The 18708-nt window shown below is 49.1% G+C and overlaps 1 protein-coding gene across 7 annotated transcripts in view; it reads right to left on the bottom strand.

Annotated features, from left to right (window-relative positions):
* The window catches only part of rasgrp4 (RAS guanyl releasing protein 4), a 157310-nt gene that overhangs the window by 83889 nt on the left and 54713 nt on the right, over nt 1-18708 (bottom strand). For 5 of the 7 annotated variants that reach the window (XR_007246579.2, XM_048522184.2, XM_048522189.2 and 2 more), the window contains exon 2: nt 388-569. The exons of 1 other annotated variant lie outside the window; for it this stretch is intronic. Coding sequence is in view for 5 of the 6 variants with exons in the window: in XM_048522184.2 (XP_048378141.1) it covers nt 388-569 (182 nt within the window). In the remaining variant the exon portion in view is untranslated. Of the gene's footprint in view, nt 1-387; nt 570-744; nt 767-18708 lie in introns of those variants that run through there. One more of the 7 variants, XM_048522188.2, reaches the window with a different exon arrangement.

Here is an 18708-nt window from a genome sequence, read left to right as displayed (position 1 = left end):
TACACAGACACAGGTACACATTTACACACACACACAGACACACACACACACACACACACACACACACTCCTGCTTGCCTACACACACATTCACACACACGTTCACATTCTCTTTCTCTCTCTCTCTCTCACTCACACACACACACATACAAACACACACACACATATACAAACACACACACACTGACACACACACAGACACACACACACATATACAAACACACACACATATACAAACACACACACACATATACAAACACACACACATATACAAACACGCACACACACACATATACAAACACACACACACACACATATATATACAAACACGCACACATAACCAGATGGTTTCTTTGAGATCAGTCTCTGAAAGCTGGCCCTTACTTACCAAAGGACTGGACACATTTCAGAATGAGCTCGTCCAGGCTCAGAGCCTTGCAGAGCTGAGGCATGGACATAATGGCTTTGGCCTTGCTGATCTCCGCCGGACTGGGGCAGGTCATTCTGCGCCGGCTCTGCCTCTGGATGGCCTTGCTGCCCAGCGAGCTCTGATACTCATGGCGAGATTTCCTGCAACACAGAACAGGGGCTTACAGCAACCAGCAGCAGTCTGCCTGCCAACGGGAGGAGGGCTGGGGGCGTGAAATGGAAAAAGCAGGAGAGGGACCAGCTTAACTTGAGGCTTGCTTGGGAGCCTGTGCAAAGTGCGTCAGTAAGTGAGCAGATAAAAAGGGAGTCAACTCACTGTACTGTAAGATACCACTGCACTGAAGTTCACCAGCATTGTTTCAAACAGTCCAACCACTTTTGCAGATTCAGATTACAGTTCCTGAACACATGCCATGTTCCCATCAAAGCAAAACTCAACATTTCTCTGTTTTTATGCAGCAAAAATAACCTGAAGTGCTCACAGCCTCAGGAGTGGGGGTATGGGGGCACTAATGAGCTTTAAAAATGACAAAGTAAATTTTGTGAGGGATTGCAATCCAGGAGATATAGATCCTGGGTCTGCACTCGACAAAACACAACGGAATCACAACTTGATGCTTGCATATTTGTTGACTCGCTAAGTGCCCAGGAGGGGTCGGACAAACTTGAATCGTTAGAGGGCTGATCAAAGCATGTAAAATTATGAAAGAAATGAATAGAGTGGAGAAGTCAGAATCTTTTTCTCCAGGGTGTTAATGTCAAAAACCAGGGGGTGTAGGTTTGAGGTGAGAGGGGCAATGCTTAAAGGAAATTTGGGAGGTTTACAGGAAGATGGTAGGTGTCTGAGACACGCTACCAGGGCAAGGTGGTAGAAGCAAAGATGACAGCAACATTTAAGGGGCATTTAGACAGAGGACCAGGCAAGGGAATAGAGGGATATGGAGCATGTGCAGGTGGATAGGATTAATTAAGAGCGGCATTGTGGTCAGCACAGACATGGTGGGCCGAATGGCCTGTTCCTGTACTGTTCTGGCCAGTATTTCCCTGAAACGGTGCCCTGTGTACAAGGCAGAGGTCAGAGCTTCAGTTTAACATTTCACCCCAGAGTAGTGTGCTGCAGCTCTCCCTCACTCCTGCACCAGGGTGACAACTCTACATCGTCTGCACCCAAACCTGACACATTCCGACACACGGCTGATAGTCATCTGATTTGTCCAGTCTATAATTTACAGGAACACATCACGCAGTATCACCTGCCCTTCATTTGGATTTGGGACTGTCACGTATTTTTGGGTCTCAGTTTTGTTTCTAACGGTGATGATAAATCCTGCTCTCATAGGATCCCGACAGCATAGAGTTGAATCCACACCAACCCTCCAAAGGGCGTCTTGCCCAGACCCTATCCCTGTAACCCTGCATTTCCCATGGCTAACCCACCTAGCCTGCACAGCTCTGGTTGCTATGAGTAATTTCCACAAGGCTGATCCACCCCAACCTGCACATCATTGGACTGTGGGAGCAAACTGGAGCACCTGGAGGAAACCCACGCAGACACAGGGAGAATGTGCAAACCCACACAGACAGTCACCTGAGGGTGGGATCGAACCTGGGTCCCTGGTGCTCACCACTGAGCCACCGTGCTGTCCAAGTAATTGCCTCGAGGCTTTCAAGTAGTTTGTGGTAAAAGGTGGCCTGTGAATCAATCTCAAAAGAAGCTAATATCTTAGTTGATAAGGTAATGATTATTACATCTTAGTAACTATTTGTAACATTGAAACAATACAAGTTCTAAGCTATGACCACCTCTAAAATGAAGCAATATAACCATCGTCCTTTGATGTTGATTGGCACTGAATCCCCAACTATCAACATCCTGGGGTTGCCATTAACCAGAAACTCAATTGGACTCACCACATTAACACAGCGGCTACAAGAGCGGGTCAGAAGCTAGGAATCCTGCAGCAAGTAACTCCCCTCCTGACTCCCCAAAGCCTGTCCCACCATCTACAAGGCACAAGTCAGGAGTGTGATGGAGTACTCCCCACTTGCCCTGGATGGGGGCAGCCCCAACAACACTCAAGAAACTCAACACCATCCAGGACAAAGCAGCCCCCGCTTGATTGGCACCACATCCACAAACATTCACTCCCTGCCCTACCGACACCCAGTAGCAGCAGTGTGTACCATCTACAAGATGCCCTGCAGAAATTCACCAAAGATCCTCAGGCAGCACCTTCCAAACCCAACAAAAAAAAATCGAAAGAACTGCTGTAAATCGGAAACAAAAACAGAAATTGCCAGAAAAGCTCAACAGCTCTGGCAGCATCTGTGGAAAGAAATCAGAGTTAGCGTTTTAGGTTGAGCGACTGAGGAAAGGTCACTCAACCTGAAACATTGACTCTGATTTCTCCCCACAGGTGCTGCCAGACCTGCTGGCCTTCCCAACCCACAACCGCCTCCATCTAGAAGGACAGGGGCAGCAGACACATGGGAACACCAGCCACTGCAAATTCCCCTCCAACCCACTGACCACCCCAGTTTGGAAATGTATCGCCGTTCCTTCAGTGTCACTGGTTCAAAAATCTGGAATTCCCTCCCTAAGGGCACTGTGGGTGGACCTGCAGCAGTTCTAGAAGGCAGCTTGCCACCACCCTTTTCCAGGGCAGTTAGGGATAGGTATGGACCCAGCCAGTGATAACTAATACCCCTGATAAATGGAAGGTTAACTGCCGGCCAGATCGCTAAACTGGGATCATCCCGTGAGAAGAGATGAAACCGGGCCTACTTGGGCTGGATTATAGGGGAATTGAAATGTGTGAAATGTTTTAAGGGGCTTGACAGAGAAAACGTTCCCGCTGGCTGGATTACAGCCTCAACACAAGACGAAAGTTTTTCAGGAATTAGACATGAAGAAATTTCTTCACGCAGGAAGATTGTGACTTCAGCGAGCAGTGGGTGTGCAACTGTTACATTGACGGACAGTGCAGACAAACCAGGCAATAAGCCATGACCTTGCTAAAGGATAGAAGACTATAAGGCATAGGAGTGGAAATAAGGCCATGCGGCCCATCAAGTCCACTCCGCCATTTAAACATGGCTGATGGGCATTTCAACTCCACTTCCCTGCACTCTCCCCATAGCCCTTCATTCCTTGCGAGATCAAGAATTTATCGATCTCTGCCTTGAAGACATTTAATGTCCCGGCCTCCACTGCTCTGTGGCAATGAATTCCACCAGCCCACCACTCTCTGGCTGAAGAAATGTCTCCTCATTTCCATTTTAAATTTACCCCCTCTAATTCTAAGGCTGTGACCATGGGTCCTAGTCTCCCCACCTAATGGAAACAACTTCCCAGCGTCTACCCTTTTGAAGCCATACATTATCTTGTAAGCTTCTATTAGATCTCTCCTCAACCTTCTAAACTCTAATGAATACAATCCCAGGATCCACAGCCATTAATCGCACGTTAAATCTACCATTCCAGGGATCATCAGTGTGAATCTCTGCTGGACACGCTCCATTGCCAGTATGTCCTTCCTGAGGTGTGGGGCACAAAATTGGATACAGTATTCTAAATGGGGCCTAACTAGAGCTTTATAAAGTCTCAGAAGCACATCACTGCTTTTATATTCCAACCTTCTTGTGATAAACGAGGTTGATGGGCCGAACGGGCCTGTTCTAGTTGTAGATAACAAAGTGTGAAGCTAGATGAACGCAGCAGGCCAAGCAGCATCTTAGGAGCACAAAAGCTGACGTTTTGGGCCTAGACCCTTCGTCAGCTTTTCTGATGAAGGGTCTAGGCCTGAAACGTCAGCTTTTGTGCTCCTAAGATGCTGCTTGGCCTGCTGTGTTCATCCAGCTCCACACTTTGTTATCTTGGATTCTCCGGCTTCTGCAGTTCCCATGATCTCTGTTCTAGTTGAAAACTGTTTTCTGAAGGATCGAATGATAGAAGATCAGCCATTATTATGGTGAATGGTGGGAGAGGGTTGAAGGGCCTGTTGTTCAATACAGCTGTTGGTTCCCGTGAACCCCTGATAGTGCAGTACGGCCTCCATCTTTTTTCAGTGTCTTACGCCCTGAGTGAGATTCGAACTGTCTGATATTAACGATGGGGGAAGAGACCCAGCTCTGCCTTTTGGCTGCAAATTCTTCCTGGCTCCTAGCGGATGTGATTTCTCAGCACGAAATCTCCGTGAGATCAATGCAGAAAGAAAATCTCATCACAAAAGAACCTCTGAAAAATGCATGGTGACAGCCAATGACTTCCTGGCCAGCAGAAAGCTCCTCTTCTGTCCCTACACTTCTGTTTAAACAATGCCTCCATTCATGATTCGGGAACCATTTGTGGCCCCCAGCCAAAGGCAGTCACAGGAGTTGGATTGACTCCCAGGCCCAGTCATTCATCTCCAGAGGTGGCTGATGGAATGTGTGGCCACTATGACAATGCCAACGTCAGGCAAGTTGAGTTCACTGACCCTCTGGTCCACAAAGGGACCAGGTGGGACTCAATGGGCCCTCTGTTCACACAGGAAGGTGATTGTAAAGAGGCAGGAAACTATGAAGGAGGCAGTAGACAGAAGGTTCTCTGCAGTCTCCTCTTGAGAGAGTCGCAATGGCCGTTTTGCATAGCTGACATTAGATTAGGAGACTGTGGAACTTGCTAAAATGTGGGCTAGCATTGACGGGCTGAAGGGTGTGTTAGGCTCCTAAAGGAGCAATGAATGGAAGGTTGATCGGGGAAGGTTGCTAAAGCCTGGGAGGCAACTCATTGAAGACCTTCGGCAGGAGAGCTAGACAGTGAATTTTTATTTTAATGCAAAGTGCTACTAAGGTCTAGCCTGAAAGGGTGGAGGAAAAAATTTTCAAAAGAGTTAAAAGATAAACCCTTGATGGGAAAAAGATGCAGCAATATGGACAGGATGGGGCCATTAACTGGGGTTGATCTACCAAAGAGCTAGCACGAATGTAATGGGCTAAATAGCCTGCATTGTAACAGTCTGAAAATTAGTGTACAGCAACGGTTTTGCCGGAGGGCCGGTGTTTGAGCTGTGGACGTGACATGGCCTGATCATGCTTGGATATGAAGCTTGAAGCTGATGCAGTGTGAACCAGTACCTTCCTGTTTGTTTACTGAGGTGATTCCAAACTGAGATAGAGCAGGAAATGGTGCATCAGCTGATCAGTCAACAGTACTCAGGGCTAGAGATAACAGGGTGTGGGGCTGGATGAACGCAGCTGGCCAAGCAGTATCTTAGGAGCACTAAAGCATTGGACTCAGGAGAAATGAAGCTCAAACCCTTCAGTTCTGAGGAAGGGTCACTTGATCCGAAATGTTAACTCTGATTTCTCTCCACAGATGCCGCCAGGCCTGCTGGGCCTCTTCAACAAGTTCTGTTTTGGTTTCTGATTTATATTTCTTTCGGGTTTTAATCAGAAAAAATGTGAACCTGGATTCCAGATTCACCATCTCCAAGGCACAAGTCAGGAGTGTGATGGAATACTCCCCACTTGCCCTGGATGAGGGCAGCTCCAACAACACTCAAGAAGCTCAGCACCATCCGGGACAAAGCAGCCCCCGCTTGATCGGCATCACATCCACAAACACCCCACTCCCTCCCCCACCGACGCTCAGTCGCAGCAGTGTGTAGCATCGACAAGATGCACTGCAGGAATTCACCAAAGATCCTCAGACAGCACCTTCCAAACCCACAAGCACTTCCATCCAGAAGGACAAGGGCAGCAGATACATGGGGACACCATCCCTGCAAGTTCCCCTCCGAGCCACACACTACCCGACTTGGAAATGTGTCGCTGCATCAAAATCTGGGAATTCCCTCCCGCAGGGCATTATGTGTCAACCCACAGCACATGGACTGCAGCGGTTCAAGAAGGCAGCTCACGCCCACATTCTCAAGGGGCAACTAGGGACGGGCAAGAAATGCTGGCCATCCCAGCAACAGCCATGAGCACATAATGAAAGGAATAGGTTTGTCCTTATATAAAAACAGTTAAAGTTGCCATAGTTCCAGTCTGTTATCAGAGATACAGAGGATGACTGATAGTGAATTTAACCTGGGGCTCAGCATGCCTCAGGCGAGGGGAGGGACTGGGGAGAACCCTTCATGATAACCTGAGCTGCTTGGGAACCCTGCAGCCCAATGGTATCAATGTGGATTTCACAAGCTTCAAAATCTTCCCTCCCCCCACTGCATCCCAAAACCAGCCCAGTTCGTCCTGCCTCCCTAACCTGTTCTTCCTCTCACCTATCCCCTCCTCCCACCTCAAGCCGCACCTCCATTTCCTACCTACTAACCTCATCGCGCCCCCTTGACCTGTCTATCCTCCCCGGACTGACCTATCCCCTCCCTACACTCACCTCTACAGTCTCCATCTCCGCCCCTTTTAACTTGTCTGTCTCCTCTCCACCTATTTTCTCCTCTACCCATCTTCAATCCGCCTCCCCCTCTTTCCCTATTTATTTCAGAATCCTCTCCCCATCCTCCTTTTCTGATGAAGGGTCTAGGCCCGAAACGTCAGCTTTTGTGCTCCTGAGATGCTGCTTGGCCTGCCGTGTTCATTCAGCTCCACACTTTGTTATCTTGGATTCTCCAGCATCTGCAGTTCCCATTATCTCTGTCAGTGTGTGTTGTAGGCCAGGCCCCCAGCCAATGAGCTAACAGGCCCCCAAAGGTTACCTGGCTGAGCGAAAGCCATGTCTCAGTGCGGAGAAACATCACTTAAATCACTAAGTGTAATGGGAACTGGAGAATCCGAGATAACAAAGTGTGGGGCTGGATGAACACAGCAGGCCAAGCAGCATCTTAGGAGCACAAAAGCTGCTTGGCCTGCTGTGTTCATCCAGCCCCACACTTTGTTAACTCTGAATCACTAGGTTCTCAGTTCAGGTTGCGCTCCTGAAAGAATGCTGCACTGCCAGAAGATGCCAACCCTCAGCTGTGACATTACAACAGGGCCCTGATAGACCTGCTCAGGCTGGGGAGAAAAGACCTCGACCGACGCTATTCTCGAAGAAAACCTGGGGAGTTTTCGATGTGGCTTGCCCAATATTTATCCCTCCTTCAAAACCACAACAACCATTTGCAAGCACATCACTGCTGAGTGCGTGTGACCTCGCCGCTACCCCGCTGCGTCTGCACTTCAAAACTATTTCTTTGGCTGGAAAATACTTTTGAGAGGTCCCAGCGTTCACGAAAGTCAAAAAAAAAGTCTTTTAATCCATCAGTTGTGTTCTGCTTCCTGCCCTTGGGGGAAGGATATTGGTAATAATTTAAGGCCAGGGAGCAGGCCAGAGGCCTGTAAGGGCTAAGTAGGGGGTCGGGGGTGAGGGGCGCTTTCATTTTTAAGGAACACCCCCCTTCGATATTTTGTAGAAAAAATAGTGGCCCAGCCACTTTTGTGGAGGGGTACACTCTCTCGCCTGACACTGCAGGCAGAGGTTTATTAAGCCTGCCTTATTTATTACTACCAACAGCCTGCCACCGGGGAACAGTACCAAGGCAGGATGGGGCCAACGGCCCAGGGAGTGGGCTGATGGTGTGTTATGCAATATCCATTCCCTGACCCTCACACCCACACCCCCACCCCCACTTCCACACAACTCCCGCCCAAACACTGGGCCCCAACATCAACATCGGCCCCATAGTGCCCCGGAGATAGTCAGAACTGCCGACGCGGGAGAATCTGAGATAACACGGTGTGAGGAGCTAGATGAACACAGCAAGCCAAGCAGCATCGGAGGAGCAGGAAGGCTGGTGATTCTGGTCTGGACCCGTCTTCAGAAATTGACTCCGCACTGGGGTTAAAATTGATTCAGAGAATCAAGCTTCAAAGCAGAATCCTGCTCCTCTGATGCTGCTTGGCCTGCTGTGTTCAGTCAGCTTCACACCATATTATCTCATATTACCCCGGCTCTTGCCTCATCGCACCCTCCGCTCACTGCTTCTAAATCACCAGGCTTGAATCAAACAGGCTTTATCACACTGGGCTATACTTCAGGAAGAGCAGATGTCCATCACAAATACAATGCCAGGCCATTGATCCAATCTCCCCTTCCTGGTTATGCTCTTCGAACAAACTGGGCTTGAAATAACTCCACGAAGTCTGGTATCTCATCACCAAGTCACCCTTTGTTTAGCACACACAGCCCTGGGCATTAGTACTGCCTCATACTGAGTCAGAACCAGCCTGTCAGTGGCCCCAACACTGAGCCTTTCTATGTCAGCCAGGGCTCCCTGATTGGCCCCAGGTTAACAGCCCCAATCAGGGAACTCCTATTCTATGAGGTTCACCTGACTGAATCAGTTACATTCACTTCAGGGCTATCCCAGTCTCCACGTCCATATGACCCAGAGTTCATTTCTGATACTATCCCTCCTCCATCACCATGGGTGCCCGCTTCTATCTCACCCACAGAAACATAGAAAACAAGAGCAGGAGGAGGCCATTCAGTCCCTTGAACCTGCTCCGCCATTAACGTAATCACTCCTGATCATCCAACTCAATTCCCTGTTCCCACTTTCTCACTTTGATCTGTCAAGAACTATATGTAACTCCTACTTGAAAACATTCAATATTTTAGCCTCAACGCACTTTCTGTGGCAGAGATTTCCAACATTCTCTGGGTGAAGACATTTCTCCTCATCTCCGCCCGACCCTGTATTGTTAGACTGTGATCCCCGGAATCTGGAACATCCTTCCTGTGCTTAGTCTGTCTAGTCCCTGCTGGAATTTTATCGGTTTCTGTGAGACTCCAATGAGTATGGTCCTGACCATTCCAGACTCTCTCAGGCCCTGCCTCAGCTCACCTCCAGAGGGCACTTAAGAGTCATAATTAACATAGGAGTTAATGAGGAGGGCACTGTAGGGTTGGAAATCCCATTGCCATTTGCGGAGCCTTGGTTGATACCAGGCAGTCAGTCCAGTTTCATTCTTTTGTAGCTGTTGGCTACAACTTGAGTGGCTTGCTGGGGATATCTCACATTGCAGTGGGCCTGGAGTCACATACAGGCCAGACCAGGTAAGGATGGCAGATTTCCTGGCCCAGGACAACACTTCAGCAGTATTTCTCAGGGTTGATTCCTATAAAGGCATAGACCCAACACAGCATGGAAACAGACCCCTTGATCCAACCGGACCATGAAGATTGTAATCCCACTCTTGCAACTAACTTGTTTTTGTGGATAGTTGCGGCTGGAGTTACACTACATAGGTGCTTTTTAATTAGTCTGTTCAAAGAAATTATTATGCACACCCGTGGAGCTGGTAGGGTCTGGATGTAGGCCTCCTGGCTCAGATGTAGGGGGACACCACCCCAATGCCACACACTCACAGTAAATTCCTCAGGGTAGAGCCTTAGGCCCAACCGTCTGTAACTGCTTCATCAATAACCTTCTGCCCATCCTAAGGTCAGAGCTGAGGACTTTCACTGATGATGGTACAATGATCAGCACCGGTCACATCTCAGGTACCGATCCAGGCCGTGTCCATATGTAACAAGATCTGAACAATACTGAGAGTTGAACGAATTACTGGCAAGTTACATATGGCCAGAATTGATTTTCTTTTCACTCGCTCACAGGATGTGAATGTCACTGGCTAGGCCCAGCATTTATTGCCCATCTCTAACAGCCCAGAGGGCAGTTAAGAGCCAACCATATCGTGGTGAATCTGGAGTCACGTGTCGGCCGGACCAGGTAAAGATGGCAGTTTCCTTCCCGAAAGGACATTAGTGAACCAGATTCTATTCAACAATGGTTAAAGGTTGTCACCAAGCTAGAGTTCAGACTTTATTTTTAAGTTACACCATCTGCCGTAGTGAGATTTGAACCTCTGACCCAACAGAACATTGGCCTGTGCCTCTGAATTGCTAGCCTAGTGACAATATCACTGCACAGTCACCTCCTCTTCAGGTTACAATCAGATCAGACCAGAGCAGACTCATGGGCCTGAAATGGGGACCTACTCCTACTTCTTGTTCCCTAGGTAACCACTCCACCACCACACCCAGCCTTGGTGCGTTATTTTAACTTTTATCGTAGTTACGGGGTGAATGAAAAAATACAAGGTAAGAAACATTTTTAATTTCAGGCCGGATAGATCCCTTTTTCTGTCAGCACCTCACAGCCACAAGTACACCCAATTTCCTGTTTTTGCTGCCTGTTTTGTGTCAGAGACATTATCTAATCTCATCGATCCTTCTTGCAATTGCCTGCACAGTAGCATCAAAATATTGACCATCATCAGTTCGTCACCAACAGTGAGAAAATGTTGATGTGAAACAGGATGCTGGCCAAGTGGTTTCAAATACCGTGTGTTACAGTACAAATACAATGGGCTGAATGGTCTCCTTCCTGTGATTCACTGCATATACAGCTCCCACATTTAAACTGCTCATGGTATATTCCAAGAGCGCACATTTATTTTTGTTTAAGCAGAGGTTTCCTTTATATTCATTCGTGGGGTGAGGCCATCACTGAACAGTCCAGCATTTATTGCCCATCCCTAATTGCCCTGGTGGGGGGGGGGGGGGGGCGCAGTTAAGAGCCAACCCAATTGCTGTGGGCCTGGAGTCACATATAAGCCAGACCAAGTAAGGATCGTAGTTTCCTTCCCAAAAGGGCATTAGATGGCAGTTTCTCCCTTCCAACAATCAATAATGGATTCATGGTCATCGTTATGGTTTTAATTCCAATTTGTTTCCTAACTGAATTCAAATTCCTCCATGGCAGGATTTGAGACAGATCCCCAGAATGTTACCTGGGTGTCTGAACTAACAGTCCAGCAATAACACCAAGATAATAAAGCGTGAAGCTGGATGAACACAGCAGGCCAAGCAGCATCTCAGGAGCACAAAAGCTGACGTTTCGGGCCTAGACCCTCCATCAGAGAGGGGGATGGGGTGAGGGTTCTGGAATAAATAGGGAGAGAGGGGGAGGCGGACCGAAGATGGAGAGAAAAGAAGATAGGTGGAGAGGAGAGTATAAGTGGGGAGGTAGGGAGGGGATAGGTCAGACTAGGGAAGACGGACAGGTCAAGGAGGTGGGATGAAGTTAGTAGGTAGGAAATGGAGGTGCGGCTTGGGGTGGGAGGAAGGGATGGGTGAGAGGAAGAACAGGTTAGGGAGGCAGAGACAGGCAGGGCTGGTTTTGGGATGCAGTGGGGGGAGGGGACAAACTGGGCTGGTTCGGCCATTGTTTCCCCTGGGTAGGGTCTGTGTAGCTTTGAAATGGGAATTTAATCATTGACTGAAAACAAAACATTTTCAACTCGACTGTGAAAAGAAAAGGGGTTTGTTGGGGATAGAACTCACTGTGTTTTCTTATTCGTTCAAAGGGCAGGGGTGTGACTGGCTGGGCATTTATTGCCTGTCCCTAATTGCCCCTTGAGAAGATGGCGATGAGCTGCCTTCTTGAGCCACTGCAGTAGTTAGATCCGTAATGCTTTTCGGAAGGATTTTTGACCCGGCTACACTGAGGGAACGCTGTATTCCCAAGTCAGGATAGCAAGTGGCTCGGAGGGAACAAGCGATGGCGTTCTTTTGTATTTTGTCCACCTAGAGGGTAGAGTTTTGGAAGGGGCTGTTGGCAAGGCCTTAGTGAGTTGCTGCAGTGCACCTTGTCGAAACGGTGCTGCTACTGAGCATCAGGGGTGGAGGGAGAACCAGCATTGTTGGGCCAAATGGCCTTCTGCTGCGCTGTTTGCCATTCTAGATATTTTTAATCAACCGATGTAGACATGTCTGGGACAGGTGGGCATTTGAACATGGACCTCCTGGCTGAGATATAGGGGCGTTACCAGTGCTCCCCAAGAGGTCTAGTGATACCCATTCTCTGATCTATGGCAGGTGGTATGTTTGGGGGCATTTTCTGGTCAGCCACAATCATGTGGGAGGTGCAGAGCCACAGTTTCCATTCCCACACCATTAAAGGACTCAATGTACCCATCCTTATCATAAACAGGGTGGCTCAGTGGTGAGCACTGCTGCTTCACAGTGCCAGGGTCCTGGGTTCAATCCCAGCCTCAGTCAGACTGTTAAGTTTGTACATTCTCCCTGCGTCTGCTTCGGTTTCCTCTCACTGCCCAAAGGTGTGGAGGTTAGGGTGGATTGGCCATGCTAAGTTGCCCGTCGTGTGCAGGCTGTTTGGGCAAATGTAGGGGTAGGGAGGTAGTTTTGGACGGTTGGTCCAGACTCGATGGGCCAAATGGCCTCTTCCAACGCTGAATGGATTCTGTGATTTTTAACTGTCATCCTCACTCTAACTGACATGTTCCTCACAAATTTTCCCTTCAATTTCCATTCGGGGAAATGGTGTCATCACAGTAAATCCCTTGGGCTAGTTGTCCAGAGGCCTAATCAGCTGGGCTCCAAAATCTCAACATGACAACAGGTAGAATTTAAAATTAATAAATCTGGAATTTGAAAGGTAGCCCCACAAAGCCACCTGTTCTCCTTACGAGGCCTACTTGTGACACCACACTGACTGCAAAGTAAAATGGCCGACCTGGTTAACTGTGACTGGATTGAAGGTCGGGCATCAATGCAGACTTGGGAAATGAAGGCTGCACACCTTGCTCAATTCTCTTTGCAAACTCTCGGGGGCATATGTCTGTGTTGGGGGAGCTGTCAGACAGATGAGTCCAGCAACAGTCTCACACCTTGTAGGCAACTCAATCCCTGGCTATGACCTTTACCCAGCAGCAGGACTGACCCAGCAGAGGTGGTGGAACTGGGCTATACAGTCGGCAAAGTGTGAAACTGGATGAACACAGCAGGCCAAGCAGCATCTCAGGAGCACAAAAACTGACGTTTCGGGCCTAGGCCCTTCATCAGAGAGGGGGATGGGGAGAGGGTTCTGGAATAAATAGGGAGAGAGGGGGAGGCGGACCGAAGATGGAGAGAAAAGAAGATAGGTGGAGAGGAGAGTATAGGTGGGGAGGAAGGGAGGGGATAGGTCAGACCAGGGAAGACGAACAGGTCAAGGGGGCGGGATGAGGTTAGTAGGTAGGAAATGGAGGTACGGCTTGAGGTGGGAGGAAGGGATGGTGAGAGGAAGAACAGGTTAGGGAGGCGGGGACAAGCTGGGCTGGTTTTGGGATGCAGTTGGGGGAGGGCACGAGCTGGGCTGGTTTTGGGATGCGGTGGGGCAAGGAGAGATTTTGAAGCTGGTGAAGTCCACATTGATACCATTGGGCTGCAGGGTTCCCAAGTGGAATATGAGTTGCTGTTCCTGCAATCTTCGGGTGGCATCATTGTGGCACTGCAGGAGGCCCATGATGGACATGTCGTCTGAGGAATGGGAGGGGGAGTTAAAATGTTTCGCGGCCTCGAGGTCTGTATCCACTGTACCAGGTGTGGCTTCCTCTACACTGGGGAAACCAAGCGAAGGCTTAAAAACTCTCACCTGTCCCTTCCACCCACCTCAAGCCGCACCTCCATTTCCTACCTACTAACCTCATCCCACCTCCTTGACCTGTCCGTCTTCCCTGGACTGACCTATCCCCTGCCTACCTGCCCACCTATCTTCTCCTCTCCACCTATCTTCTCCTCTATCTATCTTCAGTCCGCCACCCCCTCTCCCTATTTATTCCAGAACCCTCTCCCCATCCCCCTCTCTGATGAAGGGTCTAGGCCCGAAACATCAGCTTTTGTGCTCCTAAGATGCTGCTTGGCCTGCTGTGTTCATCCAGCTCCACACCTTGTTATCTTGGATTCTCCAGCATCTCCAGTTCCCACTATCTCTATACAGTCGGCAACATTGGCTTCGGACCCACATGGAGTTCCTACCTCAGGTCAAACGTGGGCAAGGAAACCTGCTACTGATGATCAACATTCTGCATCACTCCTGGCTCTTCCAGTACAGGTACAGGTGGCATCCACACTCAGCAAAATCTGGATAATATCAGGTACATGCTTGGCAAGGAACATTCTCACCAGGATAGTGCCAAGCAATGAGTTGTTGGGGTGAGCTGGGCGTGGAGTCATGTCTGATGGCAGAGACCAGGACAGCGCGGTGGCTCAGTGGTTAGCACTGATCCCTCACAGCGCCAGGGATCTGGGTTCACATCCAGCCTCAAGTGACTGTGTGGAGTTTGCACGTACTCCTCGCGTCTGCGTAGGTTTCCTCTGGGTGCTCCGGTTTCCTCCCACAGTCCAAAGATGTACAGGCTAGGTGGATCAGCCGTGGGAAACGCAGGGTTACAGGAATAGGGTAGGGGGATGGATCTGGGTGTGATGCTCTTCAGAGAGTCAGTGTGGACACGTTGGGCCTGTTTCTACACTGTAAGGATTCTATGAATTCGATGAAAAACTCGAATAAAAATAGAATCAAACTGTCTCCCTTTGGCATTAACATCACTATCAACTCCTGGTGATTATCATTGACCAGAAACTCAACTGCACTCACCACATTAACACAGCGGCTACAAGAGCAGCTCGGGGGCTGGGAATCCTGCAGACAGTAACTCACCTCCTGACTCCCCAAAGCCTGTCCCAACACCTCCAAGGCACAAGTCAGGAGTGTGATGGAATACTCCCCACTTGCCTTGGATGGGGACAGCCTCAACAAAACTCAAGGAGCTCAACACCATCCAGGACAAAGCAGCCCCCGCTTGATTGGCATCACATCCACAAACATCCCACTCCCTCCCCCACCGACACTCAGCAGCAGCAGTGTGTACCGTCTACAAGATGCCCTGCAGAAATTCACCAAAGATCCTCAGGCAGCACCTTCCAAACCCATGACCCACATCCACCTAAAAGGGCAAGGGACAAAGATACCTGGGGACACCAGCCCCTGCTCGTTCCCCTCTGAGCCGCTCACCATCCCGACTTGGACTTATATCACCGTTCCTTCACTGTCACTGGGTCAGGATTCTGGAATTCCCTCCCTAAGGGCATTGTGGGTCAACCCACAGCACATGGACTGCAGCGGCTCAAGAAGGCAGCTCACCCCTACCTTCCCAAGGGTGCAACTAAACGGGCAGTAAATGCTGGGGCCAGCCAGCGAGACCCACAGCCCACAAATGAACAAAAAAATAGACAAGTTGACAAACTATAAACCCGACATGATGTCCTAAATATAGGCCTGGAGAACACAAAGTGGGAAGTTAGCTTTTGCACTGATAATTAGTTAGACCTCAGCTGGAGTATGGGGTCATCTTCCACACAACACAATTTTTGGGAGTTGGGAGGAAGTTATGGCCATCAAGGGGATGCCTGGGAGATTAATGAGAATGGCACAGAACTAAGCTTTAATTATATGCCCATCCCTAGTTTCCCCTTGAGAAGGTGGTTGGGAGCTGCCTTCTCGAACCACTGCAGTCTGTGTGTTGTGGGTAGACTCACAAAGCCCTTAGGGAGGGAATTCTAGGGTTACGCGGAGAGTCTGCAGAATCTGAGATTGGTTTAGAGCAGAGAAGGTTAAGGAAGGGAAGATTCGGGAGTGACATTTAACATTACTGGGGGTTTTGACTGAGTAATAGATGGTTTGCACTAGCAGGAAGGTTAGTAATCAGAGGGCACTCACTTAAGATAAAGGGGGAGCTTTCCTCAATGCATGGGAGATTAGCACGTCTGGAAGGGGCCAGCATTTATTGCCCATCCATAATTGCCCTGGAGTAGGCAGTAGTTTAGAACATAGAACATAGAACATTACAGCACAGTACAGGCCCTTTGGCCCTCGATGTTGTGTCGACCTGTCATACCGATCTCAAGCCCATCTAACCAACACTATTCCATGTACGTCCATATGCTTATCCAATGACGACTTCAATGTACCTGAAGTTGGCAAATCTACTACCGTTGCAGACAAAGCGTTCCATTCCCTTACTACTCTCTGAGTAAAGAAACTACCTCCGACATCTGTCCTGTATCTTTCACCCCTCAATTTAAAGCTATGCCCCCTCGTGCTCGCCGTCACCATCCCAGGAAAAAGGCTCTCCCTATCCACCCTATCTAACCCTCTGATTATTTTATATGCTTCAATTAAGTCACCTCTCAGCCTTCTTCTATCTAATGAAAACAGCCTCAAGTCCCTCAGCCTTTCCTAAGACCTTCCCTCCATACCAGGCAACATCCTAGTAAATCTCCTCTGCACCCTTTCCAAAGCTTCCACGTCCTTCTGATAATGCGGTGACCAGAACTGTACACAATTCTCCAAGTGCAGCCGCACCAGAGCTTTGTACCGCTTCACCATAACCTCTTGGTTCCGGAACTCGATCCCTCTATTATTAAAAGCTAAAACACTGTATGCCTTCTTAACAGCCCTGTCAACCTGGGTGGCAACTTTCAAGGATCTGTGTACATGGTACAATTTTATTCATTTCGTTTATCTAATATTTGATATTATAGCAGCACTAAGTAGAGCTGAAGACTAAAAATGGCAGGAGATCCCAGACCCGTGTTATGCTGCTCTTGCTCAATGTGGGAGCTCAAGGACGTGGCTGATGTCCGTGACTCCTTCACGGGCAGGAAGTGTGTCCAGCTGCAGCTCTCATTAGACCACATGATGGCTCTGGAGCTGTGGATGGACTCACTTTGGAGCATCCACGATAGCACATTCAGCAAATTGGTCATATCGCTAATGAGGATAGCTGAGGGAGAAAGGGAATGGGTGACCAAAAGGCAGAAAAAAAAGCAGGAAGGCAGTGGTGTCCCCTGTGGTCATCTCCCTCCAAAACAGGAAGGACAGGAAAAAGAGTGGAAGGGCTATAGCCACAGGGGATTCTATTGTAAGGGGAGGAGATAGGCGGTTCTATGGTCAAAAACATGGTATGTTGCCTCCCAGGTCCACCGGTCAGAGATGTGTCAGATCGACTGCAGGACATTCCAAAGGGGGAGGGTGAACAACCAGCTGTAATGGTGCATATAGGCATCAATGACATGAGTTAAAAAAAACACACAATGAGGTGCTACATGCAGAATTTAGGGAGTTAGGAGCCAAGTTAAAAGGTAGGACCTCAGGAGGTAGTAATCTCAGGATTGCTACCAGCGCCACATGCTAGTCAGAGTAGAAATGAAGAAATAGGCAGGACAAGTGAGTGGCTTGAGAGATGGTGCAGGAGGGAGGGGTTCAGATTTTTGGGACATTGGGACCGGTTCTGGGGGAGGTGGGACTATTACAAATTGGACCGTCTACACCTGGAGCCAATGTCCTCGGGGCTGCTTTTGCTAACGCTGTTGGGGAGGATTTAAACTAATGTGGCAGGGGGATGGGAGCCAAATGCACAGGTTAGTGGGCAGTAACAAGATAATAACTGCAGCCTGTAAGGAACTAGATAATGAAGTCAGTGTGACTAAGAGGAAGAGTAGACACAGAGCAGATGATGAATGCAGACGGACAGGTGGTCTGACGTGCATTTGTTTCAATGCAAGAAGTGTGTAGTGCGCTATCAACGCAAGGTAGCTCAACTGTGGGGTCCTTACAAAAGTTATCTCAAAACTGAACAAGTTGAACTGCTGGGACCGGACAGATTTGGCAAATATCATGTGTGGCACAGCACAATTTTTGACAAAACAAATCTGAATTCTCAGAGATAATGGGAACTGCAGATGCTGGAGGGTTCCAAGATAATAAAATGTGAGGCTGGATGAACACAGCAGGCCAAGCAGCATCTCAGGAGCACAAAAGCTGATGTTTCGGGCCTAGACCCTTCATCAGAGAGGGGGATGGGGAGAGGGAACTGGAATAAATAGGGAGAGAGGGGGAGGCGGACCGAAGATGGAGAGTAAAGAAGATAGGTGGAGAGAGTATAGGTGGGGAGGTAGGGAGGGGATAGTTCAGCCCAGGGAAGACGGACAGGTCAAGGAGGTGGGATGAGGTTAGTAGGTAGATGGGGGTGCGGCTTGGGGTGGGAGGAAGGGATGGGTGAGAGGAAGAACAGGTTAGGGAGGCAGAGACAGGTTGGACTGGTTTTGGGATGCAGTGGGTGGGGGGGAAGAGCTGGGCTGGTTGTGTGGTGCAGTGGGGGGAGGGGACGAACTGGGCTGGTTTAGGGATGCAGTAGGGGAAGGGGAGATTTTGAAACTGGTGAAGTCCACATTGATACCATATGGCTGCAGGGTTCCCAGGCGGAATATGAGTTGCTGTTCCTGCAACCTTCGGGTGGCATCATTGTGGCACTGCAGGAGGCCCATGATGGACATGTCATCTAGAGAATGGGAGGGGGAGTGGAAATGGTTTGCGACTGGGAGGTGCAGTTGTTTGTTGCGAACTGAGCGGAGGTGTTCTGCTGAATTCTCAGATAAAGATGCATGAAA

This window comes from Stegostoma tigrinum, chromosome 39 (assembly GCF_030684315.1).
Source record: "Stegostoma tigrinum isolate sSteTig4 chromosome 39, sSteTig4.hap1, whole genome shotgun sequence".
In the NCBI taxonomy this organism is placed as follows: Eukaryota; Metazoa; Chordata; class Chondrichthyes; order Orectolobiformes; family Stegostomatidae; genus Stegostoma; species Stegostoma tigrinum.
Note: the sequence above shows the minus strand (reverse complement) of the source record. Positions and strands in the feature narration are given on the sequence as shown.